General features: G+C 47.5%; 1 protein-coding gene across 7 annotated transcripts in view; it reads left to right on the top strand.

Annotated features, from left to right (window-relative positions):
* PPP3CB (protein phosphatase 3 catalytic subunit beta) overlaps positions 1-21,945 on the top strand; it is a 95,168-nt gene that overhangs the window by 64,287 nt on the left and 8,936 nt on the right. For 5 of the 7 annotated variants that reach the window (XM_044299232.1, XM_044299234.1, XM_044299233.1 and 2 more), the window contains 2 exons: positions 3,425-3,509; positions 15,205-15,302. In XM_044299232.1, coding sequence (XP_044155167.1) covers positions 3,425-3,509; positions 15,205-15,302 — 183 coding nt within the window. The remainder of the gene's footprint in view (positions 1-3,424; positions 3,510-15,204; positions 15,303-21,945) is intronic. The other 2 variants (XM_044299235.1, XM_044299231.1) reach the window with 1 other exon arrangement.

Raw genomic sequence — 21,945 nt, 5'->3', positions numbered from 1 at the left:
ATAGACCTGTGGGAAGCCATGTGTTGCCATACAAAGTATGTGCCTGCTGGGTTAAAGAGGACCTTTCACTAGTTTACAAACTAAAAAACTAACTATATCTGTGGGCCCCCCTGCACTTACTAGTATGTCTGGGCGCCGCTCCGGTGTCTGCAGCTCCCTCTGTTGTACTGGACTGATTTTTTGTATGAGGCGTGTCCCTTGCTGCAGCGCTGGCCAATCACAGCGCACAGCTCATAGCCTGGCTACCCGCCGCTCTGCCTACAGATATAGTTAGTTTTTAGTTTGTAAACTAGTGAAAGGTCCTCTTTAAGTACTTATTGGCAGCGCTGTTTCTTCTTGGCTTAGGAAAGTTTACTTTTGGCATCAGAAGAATGATTAATAGCCATTAGTATTGTTAATATAGCACTAGGCACGACTATGGTTATTTCTGAGTAATGGAAACTTTACATCATTTAATCCGTTATTTTTTTAAAGACAGAATAATTACATTTTTAGATTAACAGTTCAGTCCCAATATCAATCACCATATATTAAAGGATACCTGCCAGCTTCCCTGACTTATAAAATAGTCAGGCTGCAGCATATTTAGCAGTGCCAATCCGGTTATTCCTCTGGCAGTTGGACAGTAAGTGCTAGTGACACATCATCAGCATGCACAAGCAATGCTCCTCTAGTGTAGGCAGTCGGCTATAGGAACTGTTGCTAGGCCTAATCCTATTTGCCACGGTCTAGCTAGTATCTTTTGCACAGACCAGTATTTACTTGAGTATCCTGTTAAAGGGGTTCTCAGGGAAGTAAGAAAATGAACATACTAAAATATTACTTTATTATAAATATATTCCCAAATACCTTTCATTAGTTATAATGGCTTGTTTTGTCTAGGGAGCAATAATTAGGCTACATGCACATTAAAAAACGGCCATTAAAAACAGACACGCTTTCAGTTTTGGGCATTTTTCAACCATGTGAGCATCCATTTTCAGACCATCGGTTGGTTTTTATTGGCCGTTTTGCATCCGTTATAAAACAAATTACTTTCTTTGTTTTTTTTTTATAAAATCCCACCTCCTGCAGTGCTCTCAGTATACAGAGTGGCCCCCAGTAGTAATAATGTCCCCCATAGTGGCCCAGCAGTAAAAGTGACCCCCAATGTTCCCCATAGTGGTCCTCAGCTGTCATGTTCCTTTTTAGAAAATAAATAAATCACTCGCCTTATCCACTTGCACGCGCAGAGGCAATCGCTCCTCTCTTGATTATGAAGGACCTGCGCTAAGTATGATCGCGTCACCATGCTTCACAATCAAGAGGAGCAGCTGCCTTTTCGCATGCAAGTGGATAGAGTGATTTATTTATTTAACCCCTAAAAAACTGTACCCTTTTTTACAGATGTTAGAAGGGTGCACTTCTGTCTAAGCAGCCGTTAAAAACGGTCCCATTGTTTTCAATGAGGTCCGTTTGGCCGTGAAAACGGACAAAAATAGGATATGTCCTATTTTTTTATGGCTACTATTGACTGGCTGTTAAAGGGTGAGGGAGGGGAGGCAGGGGAGGCACATGTATAGCCCCATAGACTGCAACTGTTTTGAAAACAGCTGTTGATGGGATGACTGTCAAAAGAAATGTGTACATGTAGCCTTATGAGAAATTAAAATGTCCGCCGTCCTATTAGTCTGTAATACTTGCCTCTGTAGGAATGGGGTTCATAAAGTACAGGGAGGACGGACAGGACAGACTGTGGTAATGGAAACTGCACACAAGAGCTGCTGCTCATTACCACACTGCACCCTCCTCTCTTAACGTCATCCTCATGAATGCCATTGCTGCAGAGATTTAGCTGAAGATTTTATCATCTGTTTTCAGGATCATAATCCCTGACGAGCAGAGAGAAGGATGAGGCAGCTCTTTAGTTCAGGGTTGTGAAGTAACTTGTCCTGCTGTATGATTAGGACAGGTTTTTTGTGTACTAATAGGACGGCGGCCAATTGATTGTTGCCCAGACAAAACGAGCCATTATAACTAATGAAAGGTATTTGGGAATATATGTATTATGAAGTAATATTTAAGAATTTTCAGCAATTAAATTTTTTTAATTCCCGGAGAACCCCTTTAAGGATCTTTTATGTATTTCTGAATCCGAATATTCCTCTTAGCATGTTGTGGTCTGTCTGGTCAAATGCGTGCAGCGGCAGACAGGGAAGTTTTTTTTAGCAGATTGTATATTTGATTTCTTTTTTGTTATTTTTATATATTTTAGGGCTTGTTCATATGCCCGTGCCATGTTTTACGGTCTGTAAATTGCGGATCCGCAAAACATGGATGCCGCCCGTGTGCCTTCTGCAATTTGCAGAACGGAACAGGAGGCCCATTATAGAAATGCTTGTTCTTGTCCGCAAAACGGACCATGGAATGAAGCAACGGGTGCAGACAGCACACAGAGTGCTGTCCGCATGTTTTGCGGCCCCATTGAAGTGAATGGGTCCGCACCGGAGCCGCAAAAATGCAGCTTGCATGCGTATCAAAACCACGGTCATGTGAACAAGCCCTTAGACTACGGGCTTGTGCATGGCGTCCCTATGGACCAGTAATATGGAACCACACAGCCTCACTGCTCTGCCGTTCTGGCTCGATTCGGTACAGTATCTGCTGAGGTGTTCTTCCAGAAAAGAAGGTCTTCTAGCGGAAACCCGGTGGAGCAAACAGAATCTTCTCTATGCCTTATAAAGTTGGAAGTATACATTGTTACAGAAAGGCTCGAAAACACTTCTATGGGGGCCATGTACATTACCCCTGCTTGTGATCTTGTGCATTAACAGGAATTCACTGTAAAGTGAAGTTGTTGTTTTTTTTTTTTTTTTAGTAACTTTTAGTGTCAGTCTATATTTGTATGAGTGAAAGCGAACCAGTTTTATTAAAGCTACCTGATGATTTTATTTATTTTTTTGTTCTTTTTAACACAAATTCTGTATGAGTATGTGGGTCCACCTACAGTTGTTCTTCTAGTCCTTAGAATAGATAGGATTAACAAACTGTTTTTCACCAAGACACATGATAGCCCATGTTTGTATGTTCCATGTAATCCTCTTCACATACATACTTTTCTGTGCTTCTCAAGGGCCATTTGATGTTCTAACGCTCCAGTCTTGTTTTCTCAGTGCCACATGTTCACACTATACAAATGTACAACTGATTGAAGCTCTTAACAGCAAGCTTGGAAACCCACCACCGCCACCCTTAGTTCAGCGGTCTTTTTTTATTTATTTTTTTGCTCTGGTTTGTTTTACATTTTGCTGTTATCAGTGAACTTAACAAAAAAAGATTGTAATTACAAGCTTTAAAAAGCTTGTGGTGGTGTGCTACAGTTTGTGTAATATTTGCTGTGAATTGTCCATTCCTGAGCTTGAGATTCTTCTTATTCCATTGAAAGTAGGTACAGCTGCAGCGCGAAAAGAAATTATCAGGAACAAAATCCGGGCAATTGGAAAGATGGCAAGAGTCTTCTCTGTGCTCAGGTAAGTGGTAGTGTTCTTCCAACGCTGTGCAAATATTAAAATCAAGTGAATGTTATTTTGACGCCATAGAGGTTTGCCAGTAACTAATCTGCAGAGATTCCATAAAACCCTTTTATTCACATATCATATATTACACTTCTTTAGAGTTGTCCCATGTGTGCTTCATGCACACAACTGTATTTTGCATCCGTGTCCGATCCACATTTTTTGCGGATTGCACATGGTCCCATTCATTTTTATGGGTCCACATAGAAAACGGACAGCACATTGATGTCGTCCATGTGCTGTCCGCATCTGTGTCCATTCTGTAAACTATAGAACGTGTCCTATTGTCCATATTTCGGACAGTATCACTTCAGAGGACAGTTTTATCAGGGTCAATTTCCATCTACGTAGCTAATGTCTTTCACTGCCTGATTAGACAATAAAATAAATAAATAAAACACAAAATGCCTTTATTGGATTAATTCACTAAAAAAGGTGGGCTAACATCCCCTACACAGTTCAGAGCCAGAAGGATACTGGGGTTAACTTATAGACAACCCACTGCAGTGTGTTTTTTTTTTTTTTTACTCTGATCACGCAACGTGTTAGGGATACCTCACAAACTCTAGCAACGTAGTATTGTGCTTGGGCAGCTGAAGATCACAGGGGGTGCTATACTGGTGCATCTTCTCCCTTTTTAGTAGAAAAACATCTGTAACGGTGATAGTGGACGGCTAAGTATAGGATCGTTGGACTCTAGTTAAAGGTATAGAGGAGCCGCCATATGTTCCTTCAGCAGTATTCTACACCCTATTCAACAGCACTGATCTTCTCAACACGTCATGTGGTGGATCATCAGCCGCAATAAAGCTATAGATCAGGGATGCTCAGCCTGGGGCCCTCCAGCTGTTGCAAAACTACAACTCCCAGCAAGCCATAGTAGCTGTAGGCTGCCAAGGCATACTGGGAGTTGTCGTTTTGCAAAAAGTTTTTTTTTTTTTTTTGTATCGTCTAATCAGGCAGTGAAAGACACTGCGAACAAAAATAGTCATTTCTAATAACGGAAGTGAGAAAAATGGGGATTGCACAGGAAGGTACCTGTATTTTGCAGACCGCAATACGGACACGGTCGTGTGAATGAGTCCTAAGACGGGTTATCCCCTATCCACAGGAATCAGTGTCTGATTGACAGGGGTCAGACCACTGGGGGCCCTGCCAGTCACAAGAGTGGGGGCCACTTGCCCTGTTTGAATGGAGCAGTAATCATGCATGTGTGCTGCTGCACCATTCAGCTCTGTGGGGCTGCTGGATATAGCAGAGTACAAGTGATTAGCTGGCTGCCTCATAGACATGAATGGAGTGGCGGATATGCCTGTGTGATTGTCGCTGCATTCAAGCAAGGGAGCACAAGCCTCCACTCTTGTGACCGGCAGGGACCCCAGCGGTCAGACGTCTGCTGATCAGACACATCCTCTATCCTGTGGATGGGGAATAAGTTGTCTTAATAGGACAACCCCCTTTAATTCAAAAGGACAGCCTATAGTTTGACATTCTACAGGTTAGGTTATATGCACATAGTGCCATTTCTTAAAAGGGTTGTCTTGTCAGGGCCAAAGACCTTTCTGACATCTCCTTAGATCTAGCTTCTGACACATCTGGGAAACATTGTCATGAGATCCTTCTAGTGGGAGCTGCAGGCATTCAGGTTGGAAGGGTGCGTGTGCACGTGGCAGAGTATTTGTGTGTAGAAAAACTGCAACACTATACAGTAACGGCAAAATGGCCAAGATTTTGGAAGATTCTATTCATAAGCTGCGGAAACGTCCACAACAAATCATTGACATAACTCGACATGTGGTGCAGAGTTTAAATCTGTAGCGGACACGTTTACACTGTAGATTTCTGCCACAGATTTCACTCTTACAGAAATCCAAATCCGTGACACTGTTTTGCCACAGATTAATTGTGGATTTTCTGCAACATGATGTTCTGTGTGGCCATACCCTTATGTTGTAAATGTAGCTATACAGCAGGGCTCCAGGCTTGAAGGGGCTTTCAAGAGTTAGGAAAACACGAATACTTCCTTCCAGAAAGATCACCACACCTGTCCATAGGTTGTGTATGGTATTATGGCGCCTTAATTACAGCGGAGCTGAGCTGCAATACCAAACACAACCTCTGTTTTTAGAAGAATGCATCCGTGTTTTTTAACTAAAGATTAATTAATTCTAACTATTAAGTTTGTCTCATCAGCATGACTTCTTTACACGTGAGGGGCTCCGCAGTTGAAGAAGTGGCCACATGCCACTAGATTGACAGGGCCAATCATTTTAGCCCGGCCCTGACAATTTCCTGGTCAGCGTAGCTTCTCCGATTGATAGAGCAAGGGCAGACATTCTGCTTTGGCTTCAGGTCGGAGAATATGTGGTCACTGCTACCAGCCGACAGTCCCCTCCAGGTGAAGAAGTCGCGCTGATGAAACAAGCCATTCATTAGAAGGCCTTGCACTAGAGAGAACACTGTAAGGCCCCTTTCACACGGGCGAGTTTTCCGCGCTGGTTGAACACATTGCACCGCACTGAATCCCAACCCATTCATTTCTATGGGACTGTGCACATGAGCGGTGATTTTCACGCATCACTTGTGCGTTGCGCGAAAATCGCAGCATGCTCTATATTGTGCGTTTTTTTTTTTTTTACGCAACGCACGCCCCATAGAAGTCAATGGGGCTGGGTGAAAATCGCAAACATCCGCAAGCAAGTGCGGATGTGGTGCGATTTTTCACGCACGGTTGCTAGGAGACGATCGGGATGGGGACCCAATCTTTATTATTTTCCCTTATAACATGGTTATAAGGGAAAATAATGGCATTCTGAAAACAGAATGCATAGTACAATAGGGCTCGAGGGGTTAAAAATAAAAAAATAATTAACTCCCCTTAATCCACTTGTTCGCGCAGCCGACATCTCTTCTGTCTTCTTCTGTGAGGAATAGGACCTTTTGATGACATCACTACGTTCATCACATGGACCGTCACATGATCCAGCACCATGGTAAAAGATCATGTGATGGACCATGTGATGAGCGCAGTGACGTCACCACAGGTCCTTTACCCATGTCCTGAAGAAAGAAGACAGAAGAGAAGCCGGGCTGCGCGAACAAGTAGATTAAGGTGAGTTAAATTTATTTTATTTTTTTAACCCCTCCAGCCCTATTTTACTATGCATTCTGTATTCAGAATGCTATTATTTTCCCTTATAACCATGTTATAAGGGAAAATAATACAATCTACAGAACACCAAACCCAAACTTCTGTGAAGTTCGGGTTTGGGTACCAAACATGCCGATTTTTCTCACGCATTACAATGTTTTGCACTTGCGCTGTAAAATCGTGCATGTTCCTGCAACGCACCCGCATCTTTTCCCGCAACGCCCGTGTGAAATCAGCCTATACGTTTTCTTTGAAACGATCCTTTAAAAGGTGTGTGTGTGTGTGTGTGTGTGTATATATATATATATATATATATATATATATATATATGTGTATATATATATTTATGCCAGGACCCCAAAGTAATGGAGGTCACAAAGATGCCTAATAACTTAATTAAATATAATGAGTATTTGTTTTTTTGTTTTTCAATCACTTATGTATTTGCATTGTTTTCCTATTTTTATTATTTTTTTCACTAATTTTATTAATCTCATTGTGTGTTACTCTTATGGCACCATAGCCGTGTACATGATCACGTGCAACATAGGTCAGATTACTTTTTTAATGCTGTTTCTGCTGCATGCTTTTAAGAAAGGATGATTTACTTTACTTTTGACTTTCTCACATGTTAAATCGTTTTAAGAATGAAAGTAAATAAAATTAAAGCTTACTTGAATCATTAAAACTGTTTTATGGGAGCAGCTAACCCCCAACATTGGTATATTTTTCCTGGGTTACTTACCTTGGAATGTGTTGGGATGCGTTGTGGGAATACTGTAGACAGCATGCCACTGCCTGTAATAGGCCTGAATGGATCCTTTAAGAGCCGTGCAGCTGACGGGTGGGTACAATGCTCAGGATTGCATCTTGGGTATGGATTGCAGCACATCCTGACAGTTTGCTCTGCATGCCTCCTCTTCTGGATCCTTTCTTTACTTTGTGCTTTATTTTTGCCTTGTAAATGCAGAAGAAAATCTTGACCTTCCTGTTCATTTACCAGGTTGAACCCCTCTTTATTCAGACGATTGGGACACATTTTTAACAGTTTTATACGATGTAATACTGTAAACAGTATTGTCTACCTGTGACAGGAGGATTTTACCTGTCCCTTTAAGCTGGCTATATACTGTCAACAATCCTTGGCTTGGTAATTAACATGCACTCTCAAACTGGGCAAGCATGTATGTTTACTGCTATAGGGAGAGGGGATGCGTCTGCCAGATAGCGTTGGCAGCGCATCTCTCCTGAGGAGGACAATGTTGCATATGTTGGCATCAAATATGCATGATCCTTGTTTTCCCGCAGACAGTAGATTTTGGGGGACAGTCGGGTTGCTATGATACTTGAGTTTGTCAGATACCATTGAAATTGTCAGGATCTGCCAAAAATTATGTAATGTATGCCGTCAGCTGAAGAACCGAGAGCTGTCTGTTTATAGCACAGACAGTGGCAGAGACGTTTATTTCAACCTTTTTTTTTTTTTTTTTTTTTTTTTTTTTACATCTGTGTTTTAGCTTCTATTTGTGACAGAAGCGATGACACTTGATTAATCCCATTGACATATAATTGGGTGCATCATTTTGATGACAAAAATCTGGAATGGAGTCTCCTAAGAAAGCCACCGATGCGGTCAAGAACAAAGCCTTATGGACACCAAAGGATTATGGAGTACAGCTTGGAAAGCTATCTGTTGGTTTGATGGCATGAAAGAACCTTAAAAGTGCACCACTTTGAGGCTATGAAGAACACATCGTGGAGAGCGTATTGGTTCTCTTCATCCTAGCACACCACATACTGCTAAATGTATAGTCACATGATGTGTATTTCGCCCTATTCATTGCAAAGGGTGAAATCCACAAGGGAGGCCTCCTTTACACTACTCTATCCTATCCGCAAAACACAGATACTGGCCAAGTACTGACGCTTTTTTACTCCTGCAGAAATGTCATATCCATGTCCGCAAAGCAGACAAGAATAGGACATGTTCTATTTTTTTGTGGGACCACAGAACGGACAGGTGTGCTGTCTGGATCTTTTGCGGCCCCATTGAGCTGGATGGGTGCGCATCCAGTCTGTAAAAACGTGGATCACGTGGACCAAAACTACAGCCGTGTGGTTAAGCCCTTAGGGTATCCTTAGGTTGTTCAGATTTGCACTTGCCAAATTGGCTGTAGATTTCTAAAAATACTGATAGTCAGCTGATTGGTCAGCAGTAATAAAGAATGCTGTGGACTTCCCCCGATCTAGACAGATTTTGTTCCAGAGCAGGCGAATAAGGTATAAAAGTAAGAATTAGTCTTACCGGTAATGATGTTTCCAGGAGTCCGACATGACAGCACTACATGGAGGTTGTCTCCCCCGCCCACTATTGGGACAGGAAACAGAGAGGTTAAAAGCTCCCCCCCCACCCACCTTCACCAGTGTTTTATAGATTATCACACAATAATGGGTATCATAGCACAAAAGAAACAAATTAACTAATAGGGAGGGAACTACCAGTGCTGTCATGTCGGACTCCTGGAAACATCATTACCGGTAAGACTAATTCTTACTTTCCAGGACGTCCTCCATGACAGCACTACATGGAGTAGGAATACCAAATTAATCCAATAACTAGGGAGGGACCGCAGCCTGAAGAACTTTCCGCCCAAAAGACTGGTCAACATTCCCTGATACATCTAATCTGTAATGCTTACAAAAGGTTTGGGAGCTTGCCCAGGTGGCCGCCTTACAAATCTGTTCGATAGAAGCATTCGCATGCTCGGCCCATGAAGCCGAGACTGCTCTTGTAGAATGAGCCCTAACCTCTTGGGGACAGGGGAGCTCCTGGCTCTGATAGGCTTCTTTAATGACTATTTTAATCCATCTTAACAATGTCGCTTTAGAAGCTTTCTTGCCTTTATTGCGGCCTGAGAACTGAACAAAGAGATTTGAGTCCAGTCTAAAGGTACTGGTAACGTCTAAGTAGGAAAGGAGGGAACGTCTGACATCTAGAAGGTGGAACTCTTTCTCCCTTTCGGTCTTTGGATCTGTGTAGAAGGTTGGTAGTACAATTTCCTGGTTCCGGTGAAAGGAAGAAACTACCTTAGGTATAAAGGACGGGTCTAGCCTTAATATGACCCTATCTTCACAGATTGTAAGGTATGGCTCACGGTTGGTGAGGGCCTGGATCTCCCCTAGTCTACGGGCTGATGTGATGGCTACTAAAAACATCATTTTTAAGGTTAGGTTTCTTAAGCTACTCTCGTGTAGGGGTTCAAAGGGTGGTTTTGATAAGGCCTTAAGCTCTAGCGACAAGTCCCAAGGTGGAACCGGAGATCTTAGTGTTGGTCTGATCCGCGTGGTCGCCTTTAAGAACCTGCTTACCCATCGATTTTCTGACAGAGAGTAATTTAGAAACCAACTCAAGGCTGCAGTTTGCACCTTGAGGGTACTAAGACCCATGTTGAATCCTTCTTGGAGGAAATCAAGAATATCTCCTAGACTCGGGAGCAGGGGATTCTTCCCTCTCAGCGTCATCCAGGAGCAGAATTTCTTCCAGATTTTATTATAAATCGCCGATGTCACCTGCTTATGGCCTCTCTGGATAGTGGCTATTACTCCGTCCGAGAACCCCTGTAATCTTAACAAGTCCCTTTCAGAAGCCACGCTGTTAACTTCAGCTTGTTTATTTCCGGACTCCAGATTGGACCCTGATGCAGCAGGTCTGGTCTGAGAGGGAGAGGAATCGGTTCTTCTTGACTCAGAGAGGACAGGACTGGGAACCAGGCTTGTTTCGGCCAAAAGGGAGCTATGAAGATCACCTTGGACGATTCCCTGCTGATTTTTCTTAGGGCTACTGAAATCAGGGGGAAGGGAGGAAACGCATACGCTAGCTTCATGTCCCAGGACTGGGATAAAGCGTCTACTGCTGTGGGATGATCGGCAGGGTTCCGGGAGAAGAAGGAGGTTGTTTGAGCATTCTCCCTTGAAGCAAAGAGGTCGATTTCTGGGTACCCCCATGAAGCTGTCAATTCTAGAAACACCTGTCTGTTCAGAGTCCACTCGTTTGGATCTATAAGGTGTCTGCTGAGGAAATCTGCCGACTGGTTTTTTTAACCCTGTAGGTGTACTGCAGAGATTGATAGCACATTCTCCTCGGCCCAGGAAAAAATGTTGTTTGTTAGACTCTGGAGAAGAGGGTATCTTGTACCCCCCTGATGTTTGAGGAAAGAGACCGCTGTCATGTTGTCTGATAGGATTCGTATGTTTTGACCGCTTAAAAGATCCTGACTCTGTTTGAGAGTCTCCCACACGGCCTGAAGTTCTCTGAAGTTTGAAGACCTGTTCTTTATGGTCTGACTCCAAGTTCCTTGGTAGTAGTAGATTCCAACCTTTGCACCCCAACCCTGTTGGCTGGCATCTGTAGTTACTACGACATATGGGCTTAGGTTCCAGGAGATGCCCTTTGACAGGTTGCTTGTTATCTGCCACCAATCTAGGGATCTCCGCGCATTCTCCTTTACCAGGATCTTCCGGTCTATGGATCGGTGGTCCCCGTCCCAGACAGACAGGATCATCTTCTGTAGGATCCTCGTGTGATGCTGACTCCACGGTACCGTAAATATGCAAGAAGTCATCAAGCCCAGGACGCTCATGGCGTTTCGGATGGTGCACACGGATTTTTCCTGAAACGCTTTCAATTTCCTGACGAGGTTCTGCTGCTTTTGAGGTGGAAGGAAAGACCTCTGTAGGTTCGAATCTAGCAGCGTTCCCAGGAGGATCTTTCTGGTCTCTGGTACTAGGTCCGACTTTTCCCAATTTATGATCCAGCCGAGATCCTGTAAGAGGGATATTGTTGTCTGTGTATGTGCCGCTAGAACTGGTGCAGAGTCTGCGGTTAGGAGAAGATCGTCTAGATAGGGTACAATCTTTATTCCCTTCAGTCTGAGAAAGGCCACTATCTCTATGACTAACTTTGTAAACACCCGGGGGGCTGTTGAAATCCCAAAGGGCAGGCACTGAAACTGATAATGGTTTACTTTCCCTGCCTCCCTTACCGCGAACCTTAGGAATTTTTGGTGGTCCGGATGTATTGATACATGGTAATATGCATCTTTTAAGTCCAAGGTGCACATTACCGCTCCCTGAGAAATGAGGGGTGTTGTCGATCTTATCGATTCCATCTTGAAACGACGGTACTTTATGAAGACGTTTAGGGGTTTTAAGTTGATTATGGTTCTGAATGAACCATCTGGCTTCTTGACCAGGAATAACCTTGAATAGAAGCCCCTGCCTTCCTGACCCGCAGGGACGCGAGTCACTGCGCCCAGCTTCTTTAATTTTGTGACGTCTTTTAAAAGGTTTTCCTGAGGTGTATCTCCTCCGTACCCTGTCAGCACAAATTTGTGTTGTGGAACAGACATAAACTCTATCCTGTATCCCTCCTGAATAATTTGGAGCACCCAAGGGTTCTGGGTTATTTGGCTCCATGCTGGGAGAAAAGATCTTAATCTTCCCCCGACTGGCCTGGCGTCATTGTTTGTCTTGGGAAGTGTTGGGGTTAAGCAGAAATCCTCTGCCCTTACCCCCTTTAGGATAGGACCATCTTCCCGATTTACCCTTGTCTTTTATACGTCTGGTTCTTTGTGTCTTCCTAGTTTTTGTTTCAGGAAACCCTATCTTTTTATCTGAGGCCTTTTCAAGAATTTTGTCCAGGCTAGGGCCAAACACATATGATCCTGAAAATGGAATTGTACATAGTTTATTTTTTGAGGTGAGATCACTAGACCAGTTCTTTAACCACAACGCTCTTCTTGCGGTGTTTAGAAGGGCCCCACTTTTGGCTGCGAACCTGACTGACTCAGCCGAGGCGTCCGCTGTAAAGGCCGTTGCCATCTTCAGGAGTGGGATAGTCTCCAAGATGTCCTCCCTGGGAGTTCCCATTGACAAGTGATTCTCCAGCTGAGATAACCACAATAGTAAGGACCTAGCCACAGATGTGGCTGCAACGTTGGTGGAAATCAAGGCCGCCGAAGCCTCCCAAGATTTTCTCAGGAGACCGTCGGCCTTGCGGTCCATGTGGTCTTTCAGCTGGGAGGAGTCCTCGAATGGGATTGCTGTTTTCTTAGCTACCCTGGCGACCGGGGCGTCTATCTTTGGGATTTCCTCCCATAGTTTAGTGTCCTCCTTGTCAAAGGATAGACGACTTTTGAATTCTCTGGGAATAAAAAGCCTCTTTTCCACATCTTCCCACTCATCCAGGATCATCTGCTTTAGGCTGGAATTCAAAGGAAAAACTTTTTTCCGTTTAGTAATCAGGCCTGCAAACATTTCCTCCTGAATGGACCTTAGTTGGTTCGTCTGGGATATCCATGGTCTGTCTAACCGCAGTCAGAAGGGAATCCATATCCTCAGAAGAGAAACAATATTTGCGTTTCTCCTCCTGGGATGAGGAAGGTAAAGACTCTTCTTCCTCCTCCTCTCCTGAATATTCCATCTCAATAACCTCTGGGTCTGATTCCAAGGCTTCCCTAGGTCTTTTAATCCCAGTGGTCTGCTCCGCCACCTTAGGCGCTATTAAGGAGGAAACTGATGCTTTGACCTCTTCTTTAATGATGGCTCTAAGGTCTGTTAAAAGGGACGACTGTTCCTCTTTCATCATTTTGTTAATGCAATCCGCACAAAGTTTCTTTGTATACGACTCCTGAAGCCTTTTGTTGCAGATAGCGCATCTCTTAGGCTTCTTTTTAGCATCCACCTTTAAGGTAGGATCTTTTTCCCCCTAGGAGACATGATGATAGAAACAGGCTATAATGCTTGCTAAACCTATCACCGTACACCACCCTGCAGTGCTGGGTTTACTCACATGTCCCTGGGCAGGAGGGTCTGGGGACGGCTCTCTCATACTGGATGACTCCATGACTTGAGGGACTCCACTCAACCCCACCAGACTTTAAATGCCCATGGCACTTACCCCTCCTGGCGTGGATGCTCCTCCCCTTCCTTCTGGTCACTGCAGGGGTTTCCGGATGGGACGCGAGGCCCAAACGCTAGGCCTCTAGCGTCCCTCGCCGCGGGGATCAAACACAGGGCGCCGCCATGCTGGATCCGGTGTCGGAGGTTACGCACATGCGCACTCCTTCATCGGCGCCTCAACGAAACCGGAAGTAAAAGAAAAAAAAGGCGCTCCGGCTCCCGCGTCTCCCCTGGAGAGAGCATCCTGCAGCCCAGAGCCCCAGCGTGGTTGCGGCTACCATTCCCCAGCCCCTGCGAACGTCCTTCCCAGCAGTGAGCCGCGTGACCCACAGGTACTGGAGGGGCTGGGAAGCTAAGGGACCCCAGCTTAGGGATTTTAGCCTGGCGTTTAGAAAAAAAATTGAAAAAAACAAAACAAAAAAAGGTCTGAAGAGAGACCCTCTCTCTGCCCTGTCCATTATTGGGACAGGAAAAAACACTGGTGAAGGTGGGTGGGGGGGGGAGCTTTTAACCTCTGTTTCCTGTCCCAATAGTGGGCGGGGGAGACAACCTCCATGTAGTGCTGTCATGGAGGACGTCCTGGAAATAACCTTTTACATGCACTGCCAGCAGAATGTTTGTGGTTCTGGGGATCCCTGGTGTTATATCGCTTGTACAGCGATTGTCGGGAGCCGCCTGGAAACCTGTACAGGAAATAACCTTCCTGTACACCAAGTGAATAAAGGTCCTGTTACACAGTCCAATGTTTCCGGCAATTATTGGGAACATATCATTTGCCTTGATAATTCCCTGATCTTCAGCGGAGATGAGGGTTGTATTTATATGCAACAATCCCCTCTGCTGTATTGGGATGAGACCGTTACGGCAGACGGCCTTGTGCCCAGAAACAATGATATTAGATACCAGCCAAAAGATACGATCAATCACCAGCACCTTTTAGACAGACTTTTTCTACAAGCACTCATCCTCAAAAATTGGCCTAATTATCGGCCCGTGTAAACAGCCCAGTACTACCTGTATAGCTTTCTGGGTGGTTTGTGATGACCATTACTCGACCACCTGAGCTTAGATCCATAAGTTTGTTCCCCAACCCCCACCCTGCCCAGTCGCTTTAAGAGCAGTATTTAGTTTACCCTACTGGTAATTTCAATGCCATCTGTGCCATCCCTGTACCATATTGACAAGGACCCTTGTTTGACTTCAGCACAGGTCTGTTAATCTCTGTATTAGTGAAACAGGTAGTTTGGTCAGCACCCCCCAACCCCCATATCATCAGTAAAATTATCTGTCATAAATGCCTGGCAAACGGTTAAATATTTCTCCTTCCTGTTTCTCCGTTCTGAAGCTGTTGCAGCATGTGGTGACTGCCAGTTGTATAAGGCAGAATGTGTTTTGTTTTTTTTCACCCCTTCTGTTTGCACTTTGCTTGCTACATAGATCACGTCTTAAAGATTTTCAGTATTTCTTTACTGTATTCATACTGTGATCCAGGCTTTCATGCACTCCTGACAAGCGTTCTTCCTGTCTTTTGTCTCCCAGGGAGGAAAGTGAAAGTGTTCTGACACTGAAGGGTTTAACCCCAACTGGAATGCTGCCCAGCGGGGTGCTGGCTGGAGGACGGCAGACTTTACAAAGTGGTAATGACAAACGGCTTGGTGTACTTCAGCTGGACTGGTGCCCAACTCGCTCTCTATCTAACCCTACACATAATGCATGCTGGGAAGTCCCTAATGCTTTTTCACTTCCTGTCTTAGTAGCTGATGCTAGCGCATTTCACAGTTGTGCTCTGCAATGAGTACTAGGCATCCATACCAGGGTACAAACTTATAAGCGATTTCTGAATGATTTTTATTGATTCTGGTATAATGATTAAAAGCAAACAAACTGAATGAGCAAATTTGGACAATTTAAAGGGAGTCTTTCACCTAAACTGACCATTATAGAACACGAACACCATGATCTGCATTATAGTCCCAATATTGGAACGCTACGTACCGTATAGCTGTCCGTCGCTTATTTTCACAAAAAAAAAAACTTTTATTCAATATGTTAGTTAGGTTCTGAAGGTGCCCAGGGGCAGCGTTCAAGCGGGCGGTGCCCAGGCCCCTCATTGCTTTTCATATGAAGCCCCTTCCCTTTCACCCCTCTGGCCCGCCCTAGTTTCTTCAGAAATCCAGCGCCGTTCGCAAGATTCGCCGCGCCTGTGCACTTCATTCCCCATTATGGGCAGAGGCACAAGAGCGTTTAATGTGCATGTGCCGGCCCGTACATCTAGCCGGCCTTGTGCCTCTGCCCATAATGGGAAATAAAGTGCGCAGGTGCGGCGAATCTTATGTACGGCGCTGGATTTCTGAAGAGCAGGGCGGGCCAGAGGGGTGAAAGGGGAGGGGCTTCATATGAAAAGTGACGAGGGGCCTGGGCATCGGCCACTTGAACACCGCCCCTGAATAAAAGTTTACGGCAAGTAGCATTCCAATATGGGGTCTATAATGCAGATCATGGTGTTAGTGTTCTATAATGCTCAGTTTAGGTGAAAGACTCTCTTTAAAATCATAGTAACGAAGCGACTAATCCCATCATGTGCCCCCGAAGTTCTGTATTAAGATGGATAAGTATTGTGCCCTGGTTGGGTGGGCTATGTCTTGTGTTCTTTGTAAGATAACCTGTCTGTGTCCCCTCCTTTCCTTGTTTTTTTTTCTTTTAGGACGTGGGTTCTTCTGGCATGTTGAATCTTTACCTGCTCTAACAATAATTTGGTTATAGATGGTGAAATGTCTCTCTGGTCTTTAACTAATAGACATGTGGGAGTATTTACTAAGCTAAATGCGGCAGAATGCTGGCTTAATTTGTGCAAAAAAACTGGTTTGCGTACACTTATTGTGTGTTTCATACTTATTTTGTGCCTCACTCGACAGGGGGGCATAGCTTAGGAAGTACCAACAGACGCCAGCATTTTAGTGCAAATTAAGCCAACTCCTAGGCAGTGTAAGGTTGGACAAGTGTAGACAAAAACGAGATTTTTGTATTACTTACCAGTAAAATCTCTTTCTCGCTCTTTCCTTGGGGGACACAGAAGACCTTGGGTATAGCTCATCTCCATAGGAGGCGTGACACTAAGTGAAAACTGTTAAGCCCCTCCTCCACAGCTATACCCTCAGCCTGGAGAGAGAGACTGCCAGTTGCGTGTCCAAGCAGTGAGAAAAGGCAAAGTCCAAAAGTGGAACCAACAAGCCAACTACCCAACGGGTAAAACAAACTCTGAAACCGTGCAAAGAAAAAACAAGAATGGGTGGGTGCTGTGTCCCCCAAGGAAAGAGCGAGAAAGAGATTTTACTGGTAAGTAATACAAAAATCTCGTTTTCTCGCCCAGTTTCCTTGGGGGACACAGAAGACCTTGGGACGTTCAATAGCAGTCCAAGAGGGGAGGGACCACAGCACCAAGGCGAAGCACCCGAAGGCATCAAGAAAACACCGCCTGCAGACCAGGCGGCCCAAGGCAGCATACGCCGAAGCCCGAGTATGCCCCCAGTAGAACTCGGTAAGGTGTGCAAGGAAGAAGTGACCGCCCTGCACAAATGAATGGCCGAAACCTAACACCCCCGCCCCAGGAGGCACCGACTGCTCTGATGAAATGAACGGTGACACCGAAAGCAGAACCCTGCCATTGGTGCGATAACCACAGCAAAAAGCCACACTGAGAAAGCGGAGGAGGCCACCCTGGAGGCCATCAACCTTTGCACTGACCTCCTGGAAACACAAGAGACCGAACGCCGACCGGAGTCGGAGATCTCCAAGTAAACAACTGCAAGGTCCAACAACCTCCCAACGGTAAAGCGTCCGTACCCGGGGATGGGTGGAAAAGGACGAAAGCCTCGTTGATAAGAAGGCAGATAACACCTTCAGAAGGAAGGAAGGAAGAAAGGAACAGGACGGAGAACAGCCCTGTCCTGGAAAAGGACAGAAGGCACAGAACACGAAGGGCCATCAATCAGGCACCCGTCAGACATGATGGCAACAGAAACACAACCGTACAAGACAGAAGGAGTAGGAAGAACTCCTGCAACGGCTCCAAGGGAAAGACCGGAGCGCAGAGAGCTCAGTATGTAGTTCCCAGGGCGGAACCAGGAAACGATAAAGAGGAACCACAGAGCCACTCTGTGGCAGAAGGACATGACAAGGCCCAGGAGGGCCAGGAAACGCTGGAAGGGGAAGGACAGCGCAGACACTTGACACTTCAAGTAACAGAAGTCCCAGGGTCAGGCCGGACTAGCGAAAGACAGAACCAAGGGCGAGAAGGCAGAGTGGGGGAATGCCCCGCTTCCCACAAAACCCCAGGTAAGAACCCTAAGCCCGACAACCAAACCTGTACTAAACAGTCGGGAGCGAACACTAGCGTGCTCGCAGGAATCACCCAGCAAGCGGGAGAAAACCCAATGGGATCAGGCGCAGACCAGTAACACGGCCGAAGGATCGGAAACCACGGTCCTGTCGGCCCCCGAACAACATAGCCCCGTATCCGACCGGAGTGGGGGAGCAGAAGGACAGACGGAAGAAACCCGAAGGGTCTGCCCAGCATCCGACAGATGCCCAAACCAGACAGGCCAAGTCCAAGTCGATGTAGCCACCAAAGAAAGGAGTTCCACAGCCCCGTGTGGGAGATCCAAGGACAATCCTGACCGAAGGGCAGTCCTCCCAAGGCACTGAGAAAGTAAGTCCCACAGGACCATACACCCAGAACGGAAAGGCAACCTGCACCCAGTGGGAGGACAAAACGCGGTAGGCCCGGCAAACCGCTAGCACCGCCAGCGAGAACGAGGGAGATGGTACGAGACCGCAAGTAACACCGGAACCATCCAAGCGAACAACCATGCTCACCCCAGAGGAGGGGGGGGGGGGGCAACGACGGAACAGCCACTGAGGCCTGGCCGGGGCAGCAGCCACATTGGAACGACAAACCCAGAGCAGAAGCCAAAAAAAAAACCGAGCCGGCGAGGAAAGGAAGAGCCGAATCCCCTCTACTCTGTGAGACTACCTGCACACCGTCGCAGCAGGCGAATACCCTGAAGAAACCAAGGTGGAGGTCCCCAGGACCTGGACAATCAAGCACCCAAGAAGAGTTGGGCGACCTACCCGAGAGGAGCAGTCTGAACCTGGCAGCAACAGACTGGAGCGCAAAGGGCGCCAATAGGAAGGACCCACACCACACTGCATCCGAGAAGAGGAAATGGTAGTAGGCGAGGGAACCGTAGTCCCGCCAGAGCCAACGTAGAGGTCGAGCGGCACTGTAGACAACACTCTCGACCCCGACCGGTTGCGTAGGGAAACAATGCCACTAAATGACGAATGGGTACGCATCAAGGAACCCCGAACACTCCCCAGGTGGAAAGGCCAACGAACATGGTGGGTGCCGACAACAACGGGACCCCACCGGAGAATGGGTACCACTCAGCTCAGTGCAGTAGCGAGCCAGCAGAGCCCGTCTACGTACATACAAGATATACAGCTGTGAATACATTGAGCATCCATTGTCGCGTGTCGGACAACAACACCTTAGGCTCGCAAGTGGACAGAACGATCTCCTCAGAGAAAGTGCAAGCTTGCGACAAGCAAACACACCCCAGAGAGAAAAAAAGTATGTCGCAGGAAGAACGGAGGCATACGTACTAGCAACCCTGCAGGTAGCGAGAAGGCCAACCCACCCAAGGGAGGAGAAGGCATACACGGCCCAAAACAACGCACAGAGCGCACAGCCACAGCGTCCCACAGTATCCACGGAAGTGTAAAGTGCAGCCCGAAAGGGAGTTATGCACAAGACCAGTACCGGCATGCGAAGGAACGCAAGTAGTCCGCCCGGAAAAAAAGGGGGGGAAGGTACCTGGCAACTCTGCCGATGGCAAGAGTGGAAAGGCCCTGAAAAGGGGGGGCATGCACCGGATATCCTAGCAATAAAAGATTGTGCAATAATCTACCCAACACCGAATTTCGCGAGAGTGCAACTACTCCGCCCATGAAAGGGGAACGTCCAGTACAGCATACACACGGACAGCCGTGAATCTCGTGAGCGTACAAATTTCCGCCCATGGAATGAAGCACAAGGCCAGCACCATTCCCAAAGGGGGTGCAAGCAGCGCACCCCTGCTAGAGCCATGCTCACGGCCCGCAACGCATTTGGTGAAAATGCAGTGACCCAAACAAAAAGGGGGGAGGGGGGGGGTGCACAAGGCTACCATCGCATCCCAGGAGAGCGCGAGCATCCGCCATGGATGGGGGTCATGCACCTGGCCGGCAACGTGCTGGCACAATGACACCCAGTCAGTAAAAAAGGTGCATGAATGTCGCCTAAGGAGAAGAGGCATGGCCACGCCGGCAGCAATCCAGCGCGAGTGCGGAACACCGCCCACGGAAGGGGGCCATGCATATAGCCGGCAGCGGATCTGGTGAGAGTGCAAGCACTCAGGCACGTGGCCAGCAACCTACCGCGAGAAATGCAAACCAATAAGAGTGCAGCCGTCCGCTTACGAAAGGAAGTCATGCACATGGCCGGCAGTAAATCCAGTAAGAGAGCAGTGTTCCGCTTATGGAAGGGGGACGTGCACATGGCCAGCACCGCATCTGGCGAGAATTCGGAATTCCTCCTATAGAAGGGTTTCATACACATGGCCGACAGCGAACACAGCGGGAGTGCAGCGTTCCGCCGAAGGGGGTTACATACATGGCCGGCAGGGAATCCAGTGAGAGTGCCGCGTTCCCCTAAGGAGGGGGGGGGGGGGGGGGGTCGTACCCATGGCCAACACTGAATCCGGTGAGTGCAATTATTCCGCCCCAGAAGGGGGACATGCACCTGTCCAGCATTACAACCAGTGAGTGCAGCGTTCCCCTAAGGAAGGGGGGTGTCGTGCCATGGTCAGCACCGATCCGGTGAATGTAGTATTCCACCTATAGAAGGGGGTTATGCACATGGCTAGCCTGCGGCCAGAGAGCGCAGAATTCCACTCAGGAAGGGGTTCATGCCCATGGCCAGCACCATAACTGGAAAGGTGATGTCCTGCCATAGAACGGGCGGAAGAGGGGGCGCCTACACTTGGCTAGCGCCGTATCCCGGTAGATGGCAAGAGTCCGCCTAAAGAGGAGACTTGCAGCCGGTCAGCACTGCAGCCGGGGAGCGCGACATGCCGCCTACGGAAGGGAAGCATAGCATGCAGCCAGCACCACTGTATCATGCTGCAGCGTCCTGCGCAGCCATTCCGTTATTTAATAACTCCGCCATGGAAGCCCTTTTTTTTTTTTTTTTTTTTTTTTTTTTTAAAACATAGCCACTCTGAGGCAAGAAAGGGCCACCATACAGTCCTCCCAAGGCACTGAGAGACATAGCCTCGTATAGGCTTATTAGGAAGCCCACCAGGACATAGAGGGGGTCCTCCAGAAGGGAGCCGGCCCTTGGAGATAGCCGGCACCCAACAGGTTAACAAAGATCCGGCCTGGGGGGCGGCGCTGCGATCCTCTGGGGGGGCGGAGGACGTGCGGGCGGGAAGAATTCGCGCCGCGAGACGTTCCCGCCCCCTCCAACAGAGGCCGGGATGTTGCGGCCTAGTAGGACCCGAAGCCGGGGCCTAGATTTTTGCGGCGCCCGGCCGGCCAAGAGGCAACGACGGTGAGCCGGGACCTGGAGGGAGCCGGCTGTCGCATGTACCAAACGGCCGCGGGTGCCCAACCCGCGGGCCGGCAGAGACAGAGGTCCGGAGCAGCAGGCCAAAGCCTGGGTCAAAGTCTGCGGCACCCGGCCGATCGGAAGCATCAGCAGTCGGCCGGGGCCTGTTGGAGCATCGTGCAGGCCGCGAGGCCCTGCGTCTGGCAGCGCCTGGAGCGGCCCTTTTGGCTCTAGCACACCGGTAAGGAGGGAGACCCCGGAAGCCAGCACTGCACCCCCTGCCCTAATGGACATCTGTAGTTCCCCTAAGGAGGGAGAGAGAGACAGGGGCAGCTAGCGTGGGCCCCCTACTGAACTGCGACCGGCAAGGGGGATGGACGGCATAACCCCTGTGTTAGGGGCAGCTAGGAGCAGGTCTCTGGCCCTATATTCCTCCACAGCAATGCCATGCTCACCCCTGTGCAATCCCCTATGGAGGGGCATTGTATTGTCGCCCTGCGGCCACCAGTATGGTGGTGGTGTGGGGCTATATAATTATTGGGCAACAGCTAGCCCAGGAGCCAGCGTAGGTCCGCCGGGACCAGCATGGGAGTCCAGCACGCAGGATGGCCAGGGAGGGGGACGTAGGGCTG

This window comes from Bufo gargarizans, chromosome 6, assembly GCF_014858855.1.
Source record: "Bufo gargarizans isolate SCDJY-AF-19 chromosome 6, ASM1485885v1, whole genome shotgun sequence".
NCBI lineage: Eukaryota > Metazoa > Chordata > Amphibia > Anura > Bufonidae > Bufo > Bufo gargarizans.
Note: the sequence above shows the minus strand (reverse complement) of the source record. Positions and strands in the feature narration are given on the sequence as shown.